The sequence below is a fragment of the Amblyomma mixtum genome, chromosome 8, assembly GCF_055824585.1.
Source record: "Amblyomma mixtum isolate Tamu chromosome 8, ASM5582458v1, whole genome shotgun sequence".
In the NCBI taxonomy this organism is placed as follows: Eukaryota; Metazoa; Arthropoda; class Arachnida; order Ixodida; family Ixodidae; genus Amblyomma; species Amblyomma mixtum.
The window spans coordinates 134,549,363-134,566,936 of record NC_143019.1 but is presented as its reverse complement, the minus strand read 5'-3'; the positions used below and the strand labels follow the sequence as shown (position 1 = coordinate 134,566,936).

At 47.7% G+C, this 17,574-nt stretch overlaps 1 protein-coding gene across 1 annotated transcript; it reads right to left on the bottom strand.

Annotated features, from left to right (window-relative positions):
- Nucleotides 1-2,687: 2,687 nt before the first annotated feature.
- Nucleotides 2,688-3,938, bottom strand: LOC149334533 (uncharacterized). Its single transcript, XM_089556261.1, has one exon. The coding sequence runs from the start codon at nt 3,936-3,938 to the stop codon at nt 2,688-2,690; it is 1,251 nt and encodes a 416-aa protein (XP_089412387.1).
- Between the last annotated feature and the right edge of the window lie 13,636 nt (nt 3,939-17,574).

Sequence of the window (17,574 nt, the reverse complement as noted above, 5' to 3'; positions counted from 1 at the left end):
AAACAAAAAACGATTGACCAGCTGTCGCAAAAACAAATGGCCCAATCCCAACCCGCCGTCTGGTACCCGTCGGAACAGGTTGGTTCGGCTGCAGCGCTCCCATTCAGACGACCAGATAAAGACGGCGAAAATTCGGTGTAGCTTTTGAATACTTAACCGTGAACAGTGCAACACCTGCATGACATACCAGAGCCTGCTGATAAAGAACAGGTTGCAAACAGTGGCTCTGGCGAAAATCGACAAGGTCGTTCCTTTCCACTTCTCAGCTCTCTCCCGTGTCTCTTTGACCTGTCCTGTCCAATAATGTTCACTGTCACGGTAAGCATCGAGCGGAACGCCCAAGTACTTATCTGGTGTCGTCGTCCAAGGCACGCTAGCAAACCGTGCGGGCGTAGATGCCCACCTTCCATGCCAAAGCCCGAGGCACTTCGACCAGTTAACCCCGCTGCCTGTAGCTTGGCTGAAATCCCGTACACATTGAACAGCCTCGCTTATTCCTCTCTTGTCAACGGCAAACACAGCAATGTCATCAGCGTACGCCAAGAGCTTCACTTCGGCTGCTTGTAATCTGAATCCGGTAATACTCCTGTTTTCCAGTATCTTTAAACAAAGGGTCTCCACATAAATACAAAATAAAAGGGGGCTGAGGGGACAGCCCTGGCGCACCGAACGCTGCACGCTAATGGGGGCCCCCAGACTCTTGTTAACGATCAATCTCGTCGTGCAGTTCCGGTATGCCAGGGCCACACCCTCGCGAATAACAGAACCAACGTTAACATGGCCTAATACTGCAAACAAAAGTTCATGGGCAACGCAGTCAAAAGCCTTTTCTAAATCTATCTGGAGTATAGCTACCTGATCATTAGTGTCATCACAGCATTCTAATACACTGCGCGCAACGTGGATATTAGTAAAAATGGACCGCCCTTTAATCCCGCAGGTCTGATGCGGACCAACTAATAAATGGATCACGGTCTGCAACCTTCGTGCCAAAACCTTCATGTAAATTTTGTACTCGACGTTAGTGAGTGCTATGGGTCGATATGCTGCTACCAGTCGTAATCTGTCTGTGTCGTCCGTTTTCGGAATCAGCACAGTATGGGACGAGCCATAGGACGGAGGCAGTGATTTTAGTTTAAAGGCTTCATTAAAGATGACCGTCAAGACCGGGGAAATTTCATGCTTAAATTCTTTGTAGAATGCCGCGCTGAACCCGTCCGGTCCAGGCGACTTACCAGGGTTTAAGCTGTCTATTGCTTGCTCAACTTCCAATTGAGTTATCGCCTGCTCTAATCTGTCTTTAGTTTCGTCGTCCAGGCGCGGCATCTCGGCCAGAAACGCCTCCTTAAAAGTGACAACGTCTACCGTATGCAATGCGAAGAGCGCCTGGTAATGGGCGAAAAAGGCTGCTTTGATATGATCGATGTCTGATTTTGAAACACCCCTTCATTCTATTTCGTTAATGTGGTTTCTTTCGGCACGGGCTTTTTCTAAACCAAGCGCTCGTTTCGTTGGCGCTTCCCCTGCGGCCACGTCTTCTGCCCTTGCCCTCACCAGCGCTCCCCGATAACGTTCCTCTTCGATAAGCTGTAACTTTTGTTTGGTTTTTCTTATGTCTTCTATCCATTTACCAGGCGCTCGGCATTCTTGTTTGATCATCTTCTGAAGCAGTGCCTTTAGCTCCATTTCCTCTTTTTTTGCTTCATGACGTATACAGGTGGCTCTTTCTATTGCTTTTAATTTTAAAGTTTCTTTAGTGAGCTCCCACTGCTGCGAAATCCTCATGTTGCTACTTGGTTCTATTTTTGCTATTTCTTCCCTTACAGCTCGGTTATAAAATTCGTCCTGGAGTAGCTTGTCATTTAACTTCCACATTTCCCATGAAAAACCATTCCCCTTCCTAATGTATCCTATGCAGCATTGAACCAAACAGTGGTCAGAAAATGAAACCGGCAGAACTACATAACTATTGCATTTAGGGACAGTTTCCGCGGATGCATAAATTCGGTCTAGCCGTGCGTGACTTGTGCCCTCGAATCGTGTGTACCTTACAGCACGCGTTCCTTCAAGACACTCTGCTACATCCTCGAGGTTGCAGTTCACAATCATTCGTAACAACACTTCGGTGCTTTTATCCCTGAAACCTCGGACGCTTGTCTTGTCACGCGCGCTAAGGACACAGTTGTAATCGCCCATAACAATCAGCTGCCTGTCCGTGCGAAGCCGTTCTTCGACGCTTTCAAAAAACGCGGCTCGGCCATCAACCACATTAGGTGCATACAGACAAACAATGCGCCAGTCGATGTTACAGAGCGAAAAATCGATGGACACGTATCGACCCGACAGGCACGAATGATGACCGTGTACTTCTATTCCCGGTAACTTCTTAACAAAAAGAATACAGCCAGCCGATGTGCCTACAGCATGGCTAACGACAGCAAAATACCTAGACGTGAAACGTCGCACCATGCTCCCGGTCTCCTCCTCCCCGTCGACTTTGGTCTCCTGCACTGCCAGTATATCGATATCTTGCTCCGTTATAAGTCTGTACAGCTGGCTTTGTTTTCTTTTACCTGCCAGGCCTCTAACGTTTAGGGTGGCGACTTTAAACGGAGTTGCAGAAGCCATTTTAACTTAGGAAGAGGAGACCGAAAGCATGGTGCTTACCTCTCGCGTCCAGCATGTCGCTAGACGATGCCGTCGCCGCCGGTGTCACCCGGCGCGAGCACGTGCTCCTGGTCAGGAGGCGCCTTGTCGCCGCCACGCTTGTCAGTCGGGACCTTTGGGCGCGGCCGCAGGCTGGGCCGTCGCGCTTGCGGCGTCTTTGCCGGCGGTTCCTCCACGCTGGGCTCTGCTGCCTTCTCCCCGTTGGCCTTGGTCTCGGCGTGCGAACGCTTCGCAGGTGTAGTCACGCCGACGTTCACGCGGGAGTCGGCCTTGTCGTCGTGGCTTTCGCTGGCCGCCTTGCGTTCCACGTCCACGTGCACGGGCGGGCTCGCTCCATCGTTGGGCGTTTCCACTGGCGTCGAAGGCGAGTCAGCAGCTGGCGACCCGCTCTCCTGTGCGACAGCCGTGTCGGTGTTGCTACTTGCAACAGCTGGCTGAACCGCCACCCCGTCCGTTTTGCCCGCGTCGTCGATACCGCTCGCTGCTTCCTCCGCTTCGACGATGTCCATGAGCTCTGCGGAGTCGCTTGCCGCTACATGGCCGGTTGCCGACGCGTAGGTGCGCACGCAGTCAGCCTCGGAGTGTCCATAGCGACGGCACTTTGAGCACCTGGGCACCTTGCAATCACGGCGCACGTGCCCCGTCCCGCCGCAGCGCAGGCACTGCATCGGCCGCCCGGGCACCACCACGAGAGCCAACTCGCCGGCGACACGAACCTGGTGGGGTAGGTCATCCACCTTCATGCCAGGCTTCATCTTTAGCAGCACGGTCCTCGTGGTGGACCCCTTCTCCTTCATGCCGGCGACGCGCCACCGCTCCCGGGTGACCTCGGTCACGTTGCCGAACGCCGCGAAAGCTGTCCGGATGTCCTCGTCGGCGACGCCGTGCAACATCCAGTGCAGGGGAAGCTTCACCTGGTGGTCTTCTGGGTCGAAGACGATGCAGCGGCGACCCTTAACCTCGAGCTCCTTCATGGCGGCCAGTTTCTTTGCGGCATCCCCACTGCTGAAGGTTACCGCCCAAACGTGGTTAATCTGGTACGCCCCCAACGCCACGACGTCGGGGAGCGCACCCACGTTAGCGAGGGCGTCTCTGAAGTCTTCGACCCTGTAGGGTCGCACACGCACGTCGCCGTGCAGAAAAACCGTGTTTAAAACAACACGTCCGGTGGGCAGGGTAGGCAGAACGATCTCGTAGTCCTTATCAGCGTCGCTGGCAAACCTGTTTCCGCGGCCGGCAACGGCCGCTATCGCCGCTCCGTGGGAGCCCATGATTCTGCGTCCGTCACGCTCGGTGGCTGGAAGTAGAATGCTACGCCACGACTGCGGTGATTAATCCTTGACATATAAAAGCATTTTCCTCGGCGATAAGACATTTCCTCCTTTCCAGGCGTGACGTCAGACAAGCTAGCGCAGCGCCACCCGTGACCGCTTAAACCGGCTTACTGACGCTTCGTCCATGCGCGACGCTTTTCATGTTGTAGGCGGCCGTCACGTGGTGATAACTGGTGATGTGGTGCTCGTTCCGCCATTACTTCTGACCGTGGTCGTCATTTCGACTTCGCATTATTCGCCAACCTACCCGTCCATAACATCAAGACGATCTTTTACCACCAGATTTTCTAAGGTCGACGGCTTTCCTCGGCAACTGAAGGCTTCGCTTATAGCGCTGGTTCTCCCTTCACACTGGATTGAGCGCCTACCCTTGGGTCCTGCTTGGCCTACGCACTACACTTCGCAATGACTGTTCCACATGTGCAGCAGAGCTGACGTCTGTTGCCACTGCTCGTGTTCCTGGCAAATATTTCGAGCACTCGCCAAGCACACCTGTCGACGTTTCCAACAACGCCGGCCGTCTACGCAGCTCTGTGCGCATCACAGTCGGTCAGCCTGCAGGAAAAGGAGGTTCCTTTTCTGCGCAGTTTATTGAGTACGAGCAGACAGTACGGGGGGTTGGCTTGATGTGATTGCATTTGTTATCCTGTTGTTGTGTTCGTATTTCAAGCAGGAATGATATGTCATAGGTTTCCTTTGCACGCGTGGTAGTGATTGTTGTGTTTCGATTTTGTATTTTCTAACGCTTTTAAAAGCTTCCCTTTCGTGAATAAAAATTCAGTTGATAGTCTGCGCTTGTGTTGTGTCTTCTTGTTCGCTTTGGTCCTCGTTTCTTTTTGCGCAGCTAAGTGTGAATGGTAAGCCGAAACCCTTTACAAGTTTAACAGCGGAACTGTATGTGGCTAGCTCCTGGTGTGAGCGTCTACGTATAGGGCTGGGGAAACTCGCGGTTAACGTGACCTGGCCGTCACCCACAACGAGGAAACGTCCGAGCATGCCCCACACCCGTGTTAGTAGAGGCTTCTAAGTTTTGTAACGTTCAAAAGCACTAATGAGAAAGTGTAATCGTAGAGACATTTTCTTTTCGGCACGGAGCAAGTTTGTGAATGGACTTCTTTCAACTGGGATTTGAAGCGCCTCGGAGTGGCCGGAGGCGACATTTCAAGCGGGCAGACGAAAGATGGACGGATCAATACCCTGTGAGCATTCTTTTACAGTTTTTTTCTGTCGTTGCAAGTGAAAGGCGGAAAAGCCATTTTACGACGCGTGGAAAATGGGCAAGAACGTGAATTTATTTACAGACTTTACAAGGCTGTTACCTTGTCTTTTCTTTGTGGCGCAGGTTAGTTATTGCTCTTCCTTACGTAGTGACGATAGATTTCTTGTAGTCCTCCCGTGCCCACGCATGTGTTTGAATATTGCCTACAACTGTTTCTGTTCCTGCATGCTGGTGTTGTGCGGGGATATCGAGGTAAACCCTGGTCCCCCACTGGAGGAAACTTATCTCAGAATTATTGATGGGCAACAGGCCATTAGGGCTGACATTGCAGACATCAAAGCATGCCTTGAACGCACTGAAGAAATCGTGTCTGGTTTTGGTAGGCGTCTGATTAACCTTGAAGTAAGCATCAATGAGTTGCAATCAAATGGGGCGGGGACGGAGCAACTAAACGCTTTCACAGCTAATGTTAGAGATATCCTGAGGAACCAGCACGAAATATTTCCCAATTTTGAAGACCGTGATCGTAAATCTAACCTTGTTGTTTTTGGGATTTCAGAGCTCGAAAACGAATCTGAACTTGAATTGCGTAATGCAATAATCAACGATGTTTTCAAGCATAGATTGGGAGTGACCTGTTCTTCTATTGCAAAAATTCAAAGACTAGGAAAGGGTTCGTTGGCAAGGCCGGTTATTTTAAGTTTTCACAACTATGCAGACAAACAAGAAGTTTTGCGAAATGCTTGGAAGCTGAAAGGAACTGGAATAAGTTTGCAGAACGATTACACCGCTGACACACAGCGCAAACGCAAGCAGCTGTGGGAAAGCGCTAGAGCAGATAAGGCAGCCGGGAAAAAGGTGTCACTGAAACACGATAAGCTCCGAATTGATGGCAAAGTTTACACGTGGGATGAAAAGACAGGCTCTCGCCGTTTGGTTCCTGATTTGTGCAGTGCGCTTTCCCAAAGCTAGCAACGAAAGTCACACCAGCTCCGTCTGATTTCTCTGAATGCTAGAAGTATAGTTAATAAGGTGAATGAACTTGAGCACGTGTTATTGCAGTATGATCCGCACATCTGCGTGCTAACTGAAACCTGGTTGCACGATATGATTAGAGATGATGAGATTATACCACCAGGATATAAAATGCAAAGAAGAGATAGGGCTTCCCGTGGTGGGGGAGTAGCGATCATTCTAAAAAACAGTATCGATGTCTTTGAAATCGACCAGTTGGAAGACCATGAAAGTTTGTGTTTGAAGGTTTCTATTTGGGGGAACACGTTTGTTCTTTGTGCAGTTTATCGTGCGCCGGACTCGGATGATTTGTTTTTGTGCAAGCTATACGATTATTTGCTGAAATTTCGTGGTAAGAATATAATTATTACCGGTGACTTTAATTTGCCGTCTGTTAACTGGAATGACTTGAACTATGGCCTCTCTTCGTCTAATGATTTCATTTTAGATATGATGTTCTCGCTCAATCTTGAACAGATTGTGAATGACTGTACACGGGGATCAGCGATCTTGGACCTGTTGTTTGTGAGCGAGTCGTTCAGTAATGGCACTGTTCACGTAGAGCGCGGCATCTCCGACCACAAATTAATATGCTTTTGCGGGAAAATCACTGGTGATAAGACCGAAAAAACCGTTAAAGTGATCAGCTTCAGAGATTTTAGCAGAGCTGATGATGTCGCGATTCTTGATTATTTGGAATGTCACCTTAGCTCTGTTACCAGTGATGTTGAGGGTTGTTGGACACAATTCTGCAATGCAGTTATGTTTTGTATTGACAAATTTGTTCCGCTCAAGAAAGTCGTTAAACGCAGTGAAAATCCTTGGATTAATCGAGAGATAATTCATGTTAAACGGAAACTTAAAAGACTTAGGAAACAGCACAGGACAGGAACTCCACTGTTTGAGTCATTAAAAAGCAAGATGACAGACAAAGTAAGAGAAGCCAGAAATAGCTTTTTCAAAAACAGGCTTGAAGAGTTCATGAGGTCGGACCCATCAAAGTTCTGGCGCCATTTGAATCCTTCCAGGCACGAAATCACGAAGATAAAAATTGACGAGGTGACTATAACAGACGCTAATGAGATTGCAACACATTTTAACAATTACTTCCAGAGTGTCTTCACGAAGCTAGATGATTTTAAACCTCAGTGTGTTTGTAGTAATGATTATTCTTCTGTTTGTAGTAACGAACTGATAATTAGTCGCGAAGGAGTTTTAGCAATGTTACTTAAACTTAACACAAAAAAATCTTCCGGACCCGATGGTGTTCCGAATTCATTTCTTAAACGCTACGCGGAACAAATATCTCAATACTTAACTGATATGTTTAACTTGTCTTTGACAACAGGTGTTATACCGTCTGATTGGCGTAAGGCTCGAGTTGTCCCTATTCTTAAGAAAGGTGACTGCCAACTAGTTACCAATTATCGCCCTGTTTCATTGACGAACAATTGCTGTAAGTTGTTAGAGCATGCTATTTTTTGTTATATTGTAAAATTTTTAGAGGACCGTAATATTTTGACAGCTTACCAACATGGTTTTAGGAGAGGGATGTCTACTGTTACCCAACTTTTATCTGTAGTGCATGAATTTTCAAGAGTCCTGGATGCTTCCGGACAAACAGATGTCTTATTTTTTGACTTTAGTAAAGCATTTGACAAGGTGCCTCACGGAAAATTATTGTTTAAACTTCAATCGATTGGACTTCCCTCTTTTATAATTCAGTGGGTGCATGCCTATCTTACAGATAGGCAGCAATTTGTAGCAATCCAGGACTCTTGTTCTGACATGCTGCATGTGACTTCAGGGGTTCCTCAAGGCAGTGTCTTGGGACCCCTGTTATTTTTAATCTATGTGAATGACCTAGTGGATATTGTTGAAAAGGATGTAGAGGTGAGGCTGTTTGCCGATGATTGTATAATTTTTAAAGAGGTAGTAAGTGATTCTGACCACTTGTCACTTCAAAAAACTGTGCTAGCAATTGCAGACTGGTGTGAGCGCTGGGGCATGGATATTAACCCAAACAAAACCGTATTATTAAGAATCACAAGAAAAAAAGCACCCAGAATTCACAGTTATATACTTCACAATCATCCCATTTTAGAAGTAGAAAGCTATAAGTACCTCGGAGTAACCCTCACGAACAAACTTACTTGGTCCACTCATATAGCTGACATCTGCTCATCAGCAGTAAAGAAGTTATGGTTTATTAAAAGAAAACTCAGAAACTCTCCCGTGAGTACCAGAATCACTGCATACAAGGCTTGTGTTAGGTCCCGACTTGAATATGCGGCAGCAGTGTGGGACCCGCATAACAAGAAAGACATTGCTCAACTGGAGCGTGTTCAGCGAAAAGCAGTTCGTTTTATTTATGGGAAATATAGAAGGATAGACTCTCCAACTGCATTAATTCGAAAGAGTAATTTACAGTTCTTGGCAATAAGAAGAAAAGTTACCCGTCTAGTACTGCTTCATAATTACATGTCTGGAAATTTGAAGGCAGATCTTCCTGATTGCGTGAAGCTGGCGAGCACTAGGAGAACACGTCATGTACATGAGCAGTCATTAGCACCAATTTTTGCACGAACTAGTGGGTTTAAGAACAGTTTTTTTCCGAACACTGTCGCGGAGTGGAATGGCCTTCCTTCGGGTCTATGTAAGTCTAGAAATTTTGAGAAGGAGCTCAAGAACTTATTGTATGGCTCCTAGTATCTTGTTTGATGACTCTGGATTTGTGTCCTGTTTACTGACTCGCGGTTTTGTAGCTGATGCTCTTTTAGAAATTTTTTTAGTTGTATGCCCCTCCTGCTTGGGCCAACTCTGGCTTGCAGTATACTGAAATAAATAAATAAATATTCACTTGTGGAATTAAAAAAAAAGGTGTTATCATCTATTGTACTTTTTTTTCTACAAGACAGGCGCTCCAATGACTAGCGCTCTTCCCGCTGCCACACTACTTCTCTGAGCGGCGCATTAGGTAGGCCACGGCTCGCAGTCAATGCCAGGTTAGAGGAAATAGCTGACACATTGCTTCCTAACGTCAGCAGCTGTATAGGTAAAAATAAAATGAACTTAAGTTTCAGAAGCACAGAGTGAAACAAATGTGTACTGAGCGAGCACGAAATGCTGCCGCAGGACTGAACTGGTGCCTTTAAACACTGCGGCTTTACCGCATAGACCCTTGGAAAGAGGGGCGGTGAAGGGACAAGACTCCCTGCTTCCTCTGCCTGCAATTGCTTCAAGAAATGTCAACTTCATGCTTCGCAATCCTTTCTTCATAATGGCAGACATTTCGCTTAATTGCCTATTTGCCATAGCAATGCAGGAAAAACAACATGTAGTGTTCGCCTGCCCTGAGCCTCACTACATGTATTGCCGAGAAAACGGCCCGGCTAAGACGGAGACCTCCGCGATAACATGCATAATAACTGTTCAGTTATTACAAAACTTTCGAAAAAGTCATAAGCCAAGCTTTAATTTCGACATCTGATGTCACGGTTACGTTATACTGACATGACACACTCGGCGAAGTCCTCCAGTGCTCACTGAGTAATTTTTGACTATCGCTACCAACATATATGCTTTGCCAAAATCAGACCTGTGAAATTACATGCGACACACTCAGCATGTTCCGCAAATGGGAAACAAGCACCCTGGTCATGCCGTGAAGCTCTTTTTTTTCGCCGTCATCCATTCGGCAATGAATGGGGAAGGAAAAAAAGAAAAATAATAAATAACGCTTAGGACATTTACAAATAAAGGGGACAAAAGGGAGAGGCGGCAAAAAGACATGGGGCAGAAATGTCCGCCATGTATCAATTCTGCTGACCGACAGTACCAGGAAGATACATGTCAGGCAAAAGGCGCGAAAAAAAATGTGTTGCGCCTGTCAGTCACACTGATAGCAAAATTGAATGTTGTTACAGGACCTTCAGCTGCGGTGTACTAAAACGTCTCTTGGCGCTGGCGGTATATTATACCCCTGTCACACGGCCAGTTTCAATGGCCATCGAGTCGAGAGCCATCGAGATTTTCGATCGCCATTGAACTCGAGGGAGTTGTGGAGCTGCTACACGGCAAATCTCAATGGCCATTGAAATCGTTCTCGTGTCTTACGCCAAGCTCGTGTGGCGCCACAATCGCTGCTTTCGGTTTCGCGCAAATAACAAAAATATATTGACGAAACTTAACTAAATGTTGAAATACACTTTCTTGCAGTCATAAGGCGCGTTCACACTTGTTCAAAAATCCGGCAAGCGAAGCGGATTCGCTCGCCGCAAAAACTAGGACCTGTTCTCATCTGTTGACGCCCGGGCGAGTTGGAACGGCCGCGCCGCTGCTGCTTCTCGCTTTGCGCACCACGTCGCCGCTCGCGACGTACACAGATACAGTGAGAAAAGAGCATAAATTTATGCTGTCTACGTACCACGAGCGTATGCACGCTTACGTACGCTAAACGCAGGCGCATTCTCACATTGAGTTCAGCGTATGCTAGCAGAGAGGCAAAAATAAACTTAGTCTCTAGTGGCGCCATCTGGTAGTCAAAACGGGAACCATTACTGTCAACATACCGCCTCTCTTAGGCCTAACAGCGGCAGAATCGTCACTCTAAATAAAAATAAAGCAAATTTATCACTTATACGTTTTCTTCTAGGCAAGATGAGACGAAGCGAAAGACCGGTGCCCCATTTATGACCAGTGAACGGACAGAAAAAGGCAGCAACAACGAGAATTCAGTCCGAAGCGAGGGGTCCGGCTTTGAAGGGCGCCGCCATGTTTGTTGTCGTTCGAAGCAATGCTAGCAACCTTGGGCAACGCTCGAAGGCCCTCGAAATCTCGATAGAGTTCCGGGCTGCTCCGTCGACTCGATAGACTATTGACTCGATGGCCATTCAAATTGGCCGTGTAGCAGCGCTCGATCGCCTTCGAGTCGATAGGCTATCGATTCGAGGGCCTTCGAAATGCCCGTGTGACAGGGGTATTAGTTTCAGAAATGGGGGCTACACCTTCCCACGCCATGGGCAAAATCATATGGAACTGAAACCATAAAAATCATGGGCGGTAATCTTTGGGGTAAGCTGCAAAAAAAAAAAAACGATGTTTCTCTAACCACAGAGCGCGTTGAAAAAAAAAAGAGAAAAAGAAAGCTCCACGATTTTTTGTTTAATTAAGGCTTGTGACACTTACAAACAGGCTCAGGTTTGCAACCGAGCCCGCTGTGTGCACCGCCATGCAGCGGAGCTTCCCAAGTGCACAGTCCACAGGCACTTGTACTCAGTTTTTAACCAGCGAGTGACCGGCGGTGGGAGTCGAACACCCCACCTCCCGCAGCCGAGACGGGCGTCTTAGCCACTACGCCACGACTGCGGTGATTAATCCTTGACATATAAAAGCATTTTCCTCGGCGATAAGACATTTCCTCCTTTCCAGGCGTGACGTCAGACAAGCTAGCGCAGCGCCACCCGTGACCGCTTAAACCGGCTTACTGACGCTTCGTCCATGCGCGACGCTTTTCATGTTGTAGGCGGCCGTCACGTGGTGATAACTGGTGATGTGGTGCTCGTTCCGCCATTACTTCTGACCGTGGTCGTCATTTCGACTTCGCATTATTCGCCAACCTACCCGTCCATAACATCAAGACGATCTTTTACCACCAGATTTTCTACGGTCGACGGCTTTCCTCGGCAACTGAAGGCTTCGCTTATAGCGCTGGTTCTCCCTTCACACTGGATTGAGCGCCTACCCGTGGGTCCTGCTTGGCCTACGCACTACACTTCGCAATGACTGTTCCACATGTGCAGCAGAGCTGACGTCTGTTGCCACTGCTCGTGTTCCTGGCAAATATTTCGAGCACTCGCCAAGCACACCTGTCGACGTTTCCAACAACGCCGGCCGTCTACGCAGCTCTGTGCGCATCACAGTCGGTCAGCCTGCAGGAAAAGGAGGTTCCTTTTCTGCGCAGTTTATTGAGTACGAGCAGACAGTACGGGGGGTTGGCTTGATGTGATTGCATTTGTTATCCTGTTGTTGTGTTCGTATTTCAAGCAGGAATGATATGTCATAGGTTTCCTTTGCACGCGTGGTAGTGATTGTTGTGTTTCGATTTTGTATTTTCTAACGCTTTTAAAAGCTTCCCTTTCGTGAATAAAAATTCAGTTGATAGTCTGCGCTTGTGTTGTGTCTTCTTGTTCGCTTTGGTCCTCGTTTCTTTTTGCGCAGCTAAGTGTGAATGGTAAGCCGAAACCCTTTACAAGTTTAACAGCGGAACTGTATGTGGCTAGCTCCTGGTGTGAGCGTCTACGTATAGGGCTGGGGAAACTCGCGGTTAACGTGACCTGGCCGTCACCCACAACGAGGAAACGTCCGAGCATGCCCCACACCCGTGTTAGTAGAGGCTTCTAAGTTTTGTAACGTTCAAAAGCACTAATGAGAAAGTGTAATCGTAGAGACATTTTCTTTTCGGCACGGAGCAAGTTTGTGAATGGACTTCTTTCAACTGGGATTTGAAGCGCCTCGGAGTGGCCGGAGGCGACATTTCAAGCGGGCAGACGAAAGATGGACGGATCAATACCCTGTGAGCATTCTTTTACAGTTTTTTTCTGTCGTTGCAAGTGAAAGGCGGAAAAGCCATTTTACGACGCGTGGAAAATGGGCAAGAACGTGAATTAACAAGGTAAAAAGTGTTGCTGGTTAATGCCAGATCTTGTGGCGAAAAACAGCGCTTAAAGGGCAACTGCAGCACTTTTTTGAGAATTTCGCGATATTCAAGGATTCGAATCTAAATAGGCTTTACGTGAAGCATGCCAATTGTTTTTGCACTAGCATTTGAAGTAGTTACGTAATGGACGATTGAATTTTGCGCTGCTGCTCAATGCACTGGAGGTGTGCACGTAAGTTCAGCGTGACGTCACGGAAGGTCTGCCTTACATTACCACTGTCGTCAGCCACACCCTGCCCTGACTCGTTAGACGCTGCCAATCAACTCTCGGCAGGGTTTGCCTTTGATGGCGTTCCTTTTTTTCCTTCAAAGCAGGCGTTTGCGCGTTGGAAATGTATACCGATACCTTCGATGACGTCATCATGCGCCCCCCCCCCCCCCCCCTCCCAACTTGGCGTTGTGCGCTGCGGAGAACCTTAAAGGTCGTCCGGATTTGAATCAGGGACTACTTCACTATTTCAAGCGCTAAACCAAAAAGACTTCGCATGCTTTACCTGCAAGTTTCACACATTCTATCATCTCAAGCTCGTGTATTTCTAAAACCTATGCAGTTTCCCTTTTAAATCAGAGGCGGCGGCAAACGCGTCGCATCCCCACACTTCTTTGTCTCGTGTAAGCGCTGCTTTTTTGCTGCGAAAATGCGGTATTTATTTTTCAAACATTTTGTATATGCCATCGCTCGAATGGCACCCTTAACACGATGTCACCCTTCGAACATTTCCAGCGTTTCTTTTTTCCTCCACTTGCGAACTTCGGCTGTATATTCACTTGTGGAATTAAAAAAAAAGGTGTTATCATCTATTGTACTTTTTTTTCTACAAGACAGGCGCTCCAATGACTAGCGCTCTTCCCGCTGCCACACTACTTCTCTGAGCGGCGCATTAGGTAGGCCACGGCTCGCAGTCAATGCCAGGTTAGAGGAAATAGCTGACACATTGCTTCCTAACGTCAGCAGCTGTATAGGTAAAAATAAAATGAACTTAAGTTTCAGAAGCACAGAGTGAAACAAATGTGTACTGAGCGAGCACGAAATGCTGCCGCAGGACTGAACTGGTGCCTTTAAACACTGCGGCTTTACCGCATAGACCCTTGGAAAGAGGGGCGGTGAAGGGACAAGACTCCCTGCTTCCTCTGCCTGCAATTGCTTCAAGAAATGTCAACTTCATGCTTCGCAATCCTTTCTTCATAATGGCAGACATTTCGCTTAATTGCCTATTTGCCATAGCAATGCAGGAAAAACAACATGTAGTGTTCGCCTGCCCTGAGCCTCACTACATGTATTGCCGAGAAAACGGCCCGGCTAAGACGGAGACCTCCGCGATAACATGCATAATAACTGTTCAGTTATTACAAAACTTTCGAAAAAGTCATAAGCCAAGCTTTAATTTCGACATCTGATGTCACGGTTACGTTATACTGACATGACACACTCGGCGAAGTCCTCCAGTGCTCACTGAGTAATTTTTGACTATCGCTACCAACATATATGCTTTGCCAAAATCAGACCTGTGAAATTACATGCGACACACTCAGCATGTTCCGCAAATGGGAAACAAGCACCCTGGTCATGCCGTGAAGCTCTTTTTTTTCGCCGTCATCCATTCGGCAATGAATGGGGAAGGAAAAAAAGAAAAATAATAAATAACGCTTAGGACATTTACAAATAAAGGGGACAAAAGGGAGAGGCGGCAAAAAGACATGGGGCAGAAATGTCCGCCATGTATCAATTCTGCTGACCGACAGTACCAGGAAGATACATGTCAGGCAAAAGGCGCGAAAAAAAATGTGTTGCGCCTGTCAGTCACACTGATAGCAAAATTGAATGTTGTTACAGGACCTTCAGCTGCGGTGTACTAAAACGTCTCTTGGCGCTGGCGGTATATTATACCCCTGTCACACGGCCAGTTTCAATGGCCATCGAGTCGAGAGCCATCGAGATTTTCGATCGCCATTGAACTCGAGGGAGTTGTGGAGCTGCTACACGGCAAATCTCAATGGCCATTGAAATCGTTCTCGTGTCTTACGCCAAGCTCGTGTGGCGCCACAATCGCTGCTTTCGGTTTCGCGCAAATAACAAAAATATATTGACGAAACTTAACTAAATGTTGAAATACACTTTCTTGCAGTCATAAGGCGCGTTCACACTTGTTCAAAAATCCGGCAAGCGAAGCGGATTCGCTCGCCGCAAAAACTAGGACCTGTTCTCATCTGTTCACGCCCGGGCGAGTTGGAACGGCCGCGCCGCTGCTGCTTCTCGCTTTGCGCACCACGTCGCCGCTCGCGACGTACACAGATACAGTGAGAAAAGAGCATAAATTTATGCTGTCTACGTACCACGAGCGTATGCACGCTTACGTACGCTAAACGCAGGCGCATTATCACATTGAGTTCAGCGTATGCTAGCAGAGAGGCAAAAATAAACTTAGTCTCTAGTGGCGCCATCTGGTAGTCAAAACGGGAACCATTACTGTCAACAAACCGCCTCTCTTAGGCCTAACAGCGGCAGAATCGTCACTCTAAATAAAAAATAAAGCAAATTTATCACTTATACGTTTTCTTCTAGGCAAGATGAGACGAAGCGAAAGACCGGTGCCCCATTTATGACCAGTGAACGGACAGAAAAAGGCAGCAACAACGAGAATTCAGTCCGAAGCGAGGGGTCCGGCTTTGAAGGGCGCCGCCATGTTTGTTGTCGTTCGAAGAAATGCTAGCAACCTTGGGCAACGCTCGAAGGCCCTCGAAATCTCGATAGAGTTCCGGGCTGCTCCGTCGACTCGATAGACTATTGACTCGATGGCCATTCAAACTGGCCGTGTAGCAGCGCTCGATCGCCTTCGAGTCGATAGGCTATCGATTCGAGGGCCTTCGAAATGCCCGTGTGACAGGGGTATTAGTTTCAGAAATGGGGGCTACACCTTCCCACGCCATGGGCAAAATCATATGGAACTGAAACCATAAAAATCATGGGCGGTAATCTTTGGGGTAAGCTGCAAAAAAAAAAAATCACTTGTTTCTCTAACCACAGAGCGCGTTGAAAAAAAAAGAGAAAAAGAAAGCTCCACGATTTTTTGTTTAATTAAGGCTTGTGACACTTACAAACAGGCTCAGGTTTGCAACCGAGCCCGCTGTGTGCACCGCCATGCAGCGGAGCTTCCCAAGTGCACAGTCCACAGGCACTTGTACTCAGTTTTTAACCAGCGAGTGACCGGCGGTGGGAGTCGAACACCCCACCTCCCGCAGCCGAGACGGGCGTCTTAGCCACTACGCCACGACTGCTTTTTTTTTTTTTCTTTATTGCCTGGCTTTGACACAAAAAAACTGGACAACACAAACAATCAACAAAAGACAATAACTATGTACACACGACTTGTGGTCAGCCAGCATAAATCTGGCTTCGTCCAATTAAAATTCACGCAACGTACAGAGCGGCTCTATACTTGAGAGCCACTCCGGAGGCTCCGCAGCGGCTTTCTGAATGGCCAGAAACATCTCCATACTTTCTCAAAAGTAAATTCTGGCAGGTCTTGCGTCACTGTCACAATGCCAGCCTGCCATTCTGGAGCGCCATATACAGTGGAGGCCTGTCAACATTATTAAATCGAAAGGCACCCCATCCTCATTTTCAACACATAAGAACCGGATGCCATAAGGGTCTAGTGGAAATTCTTTCTTTAATGTTCGCTGCAATACATCCCAAAAATAAACCCCTTCCCAACAGTGTAAAAATACATGGTCTATTGTTTCCGGCTTTCTGCAAATTAAACAGTGAGATCCCCAGGGTAAAAACAATTCCTTTCCCTCTAAAAATTTTTTAACCGGTAAGGTCCCGGTGTGCAACTTAAAAAAGAAGGTTTTTGTTCCAGGCGGCACCTGCATTGTTTTTACTCTCTTTAAAACATCTTTGCCTGGGCCTCCACTGTACACGGCCCTGTACAAGGGCTCGGGGAAAACTACATCGCACAAGGCACGGTACAGTTTCTTTCGTTTCACACTGGCCAGAAAGTCATTTGAAAACCGCGCGGAAAGAAACCTTACACTGGCTACGACTTCCCGGTAAAAACCGGTGACCCTACTATACACCTCAGCAGTTCCGACTATGTACTCTGGAAGTAGATGCCGCAGCCTAACTTGGCATACGGTACGCAAAAAAGGGTCTCTTGTGTCCCTAAAAAACAAAAAACGATTGACCAGCTGTCGCAAAAACAAATGGCCCAATCCCAACCCGCCGTCTTGTACCCGTCGAAACAGGTTGGTCCGGCTGCAGCGCTCCCATTCGGACGACCAGATAAAGACGGCGAAAATTCGGTGTAGCTTTTGAATACTTAACCGTGAACAGTGCAACACCTGCATTACATACCAGAGCCTGCTGATAAAGAACAGGTTGCAAACAGTGGCTCTGGCGAAAATCGACAAGGTCGTTCCTTTCCACTTATCAGCTCTCTCCCGTGTCTCTTTGACCTGTCCTGTCCAATAATCTTCACTGTCACGGTAAGCATCGAGCGGAACGCCCAAGTACTTATCTGGCGGTGTCGTCCAAGGCACGCTGGCAAACCGCTCAGGCGTAGATGCCCACCCGCCATGCCACAGCCCAAGGCACTTCGACCAGTTAACCCCGCTGCCTG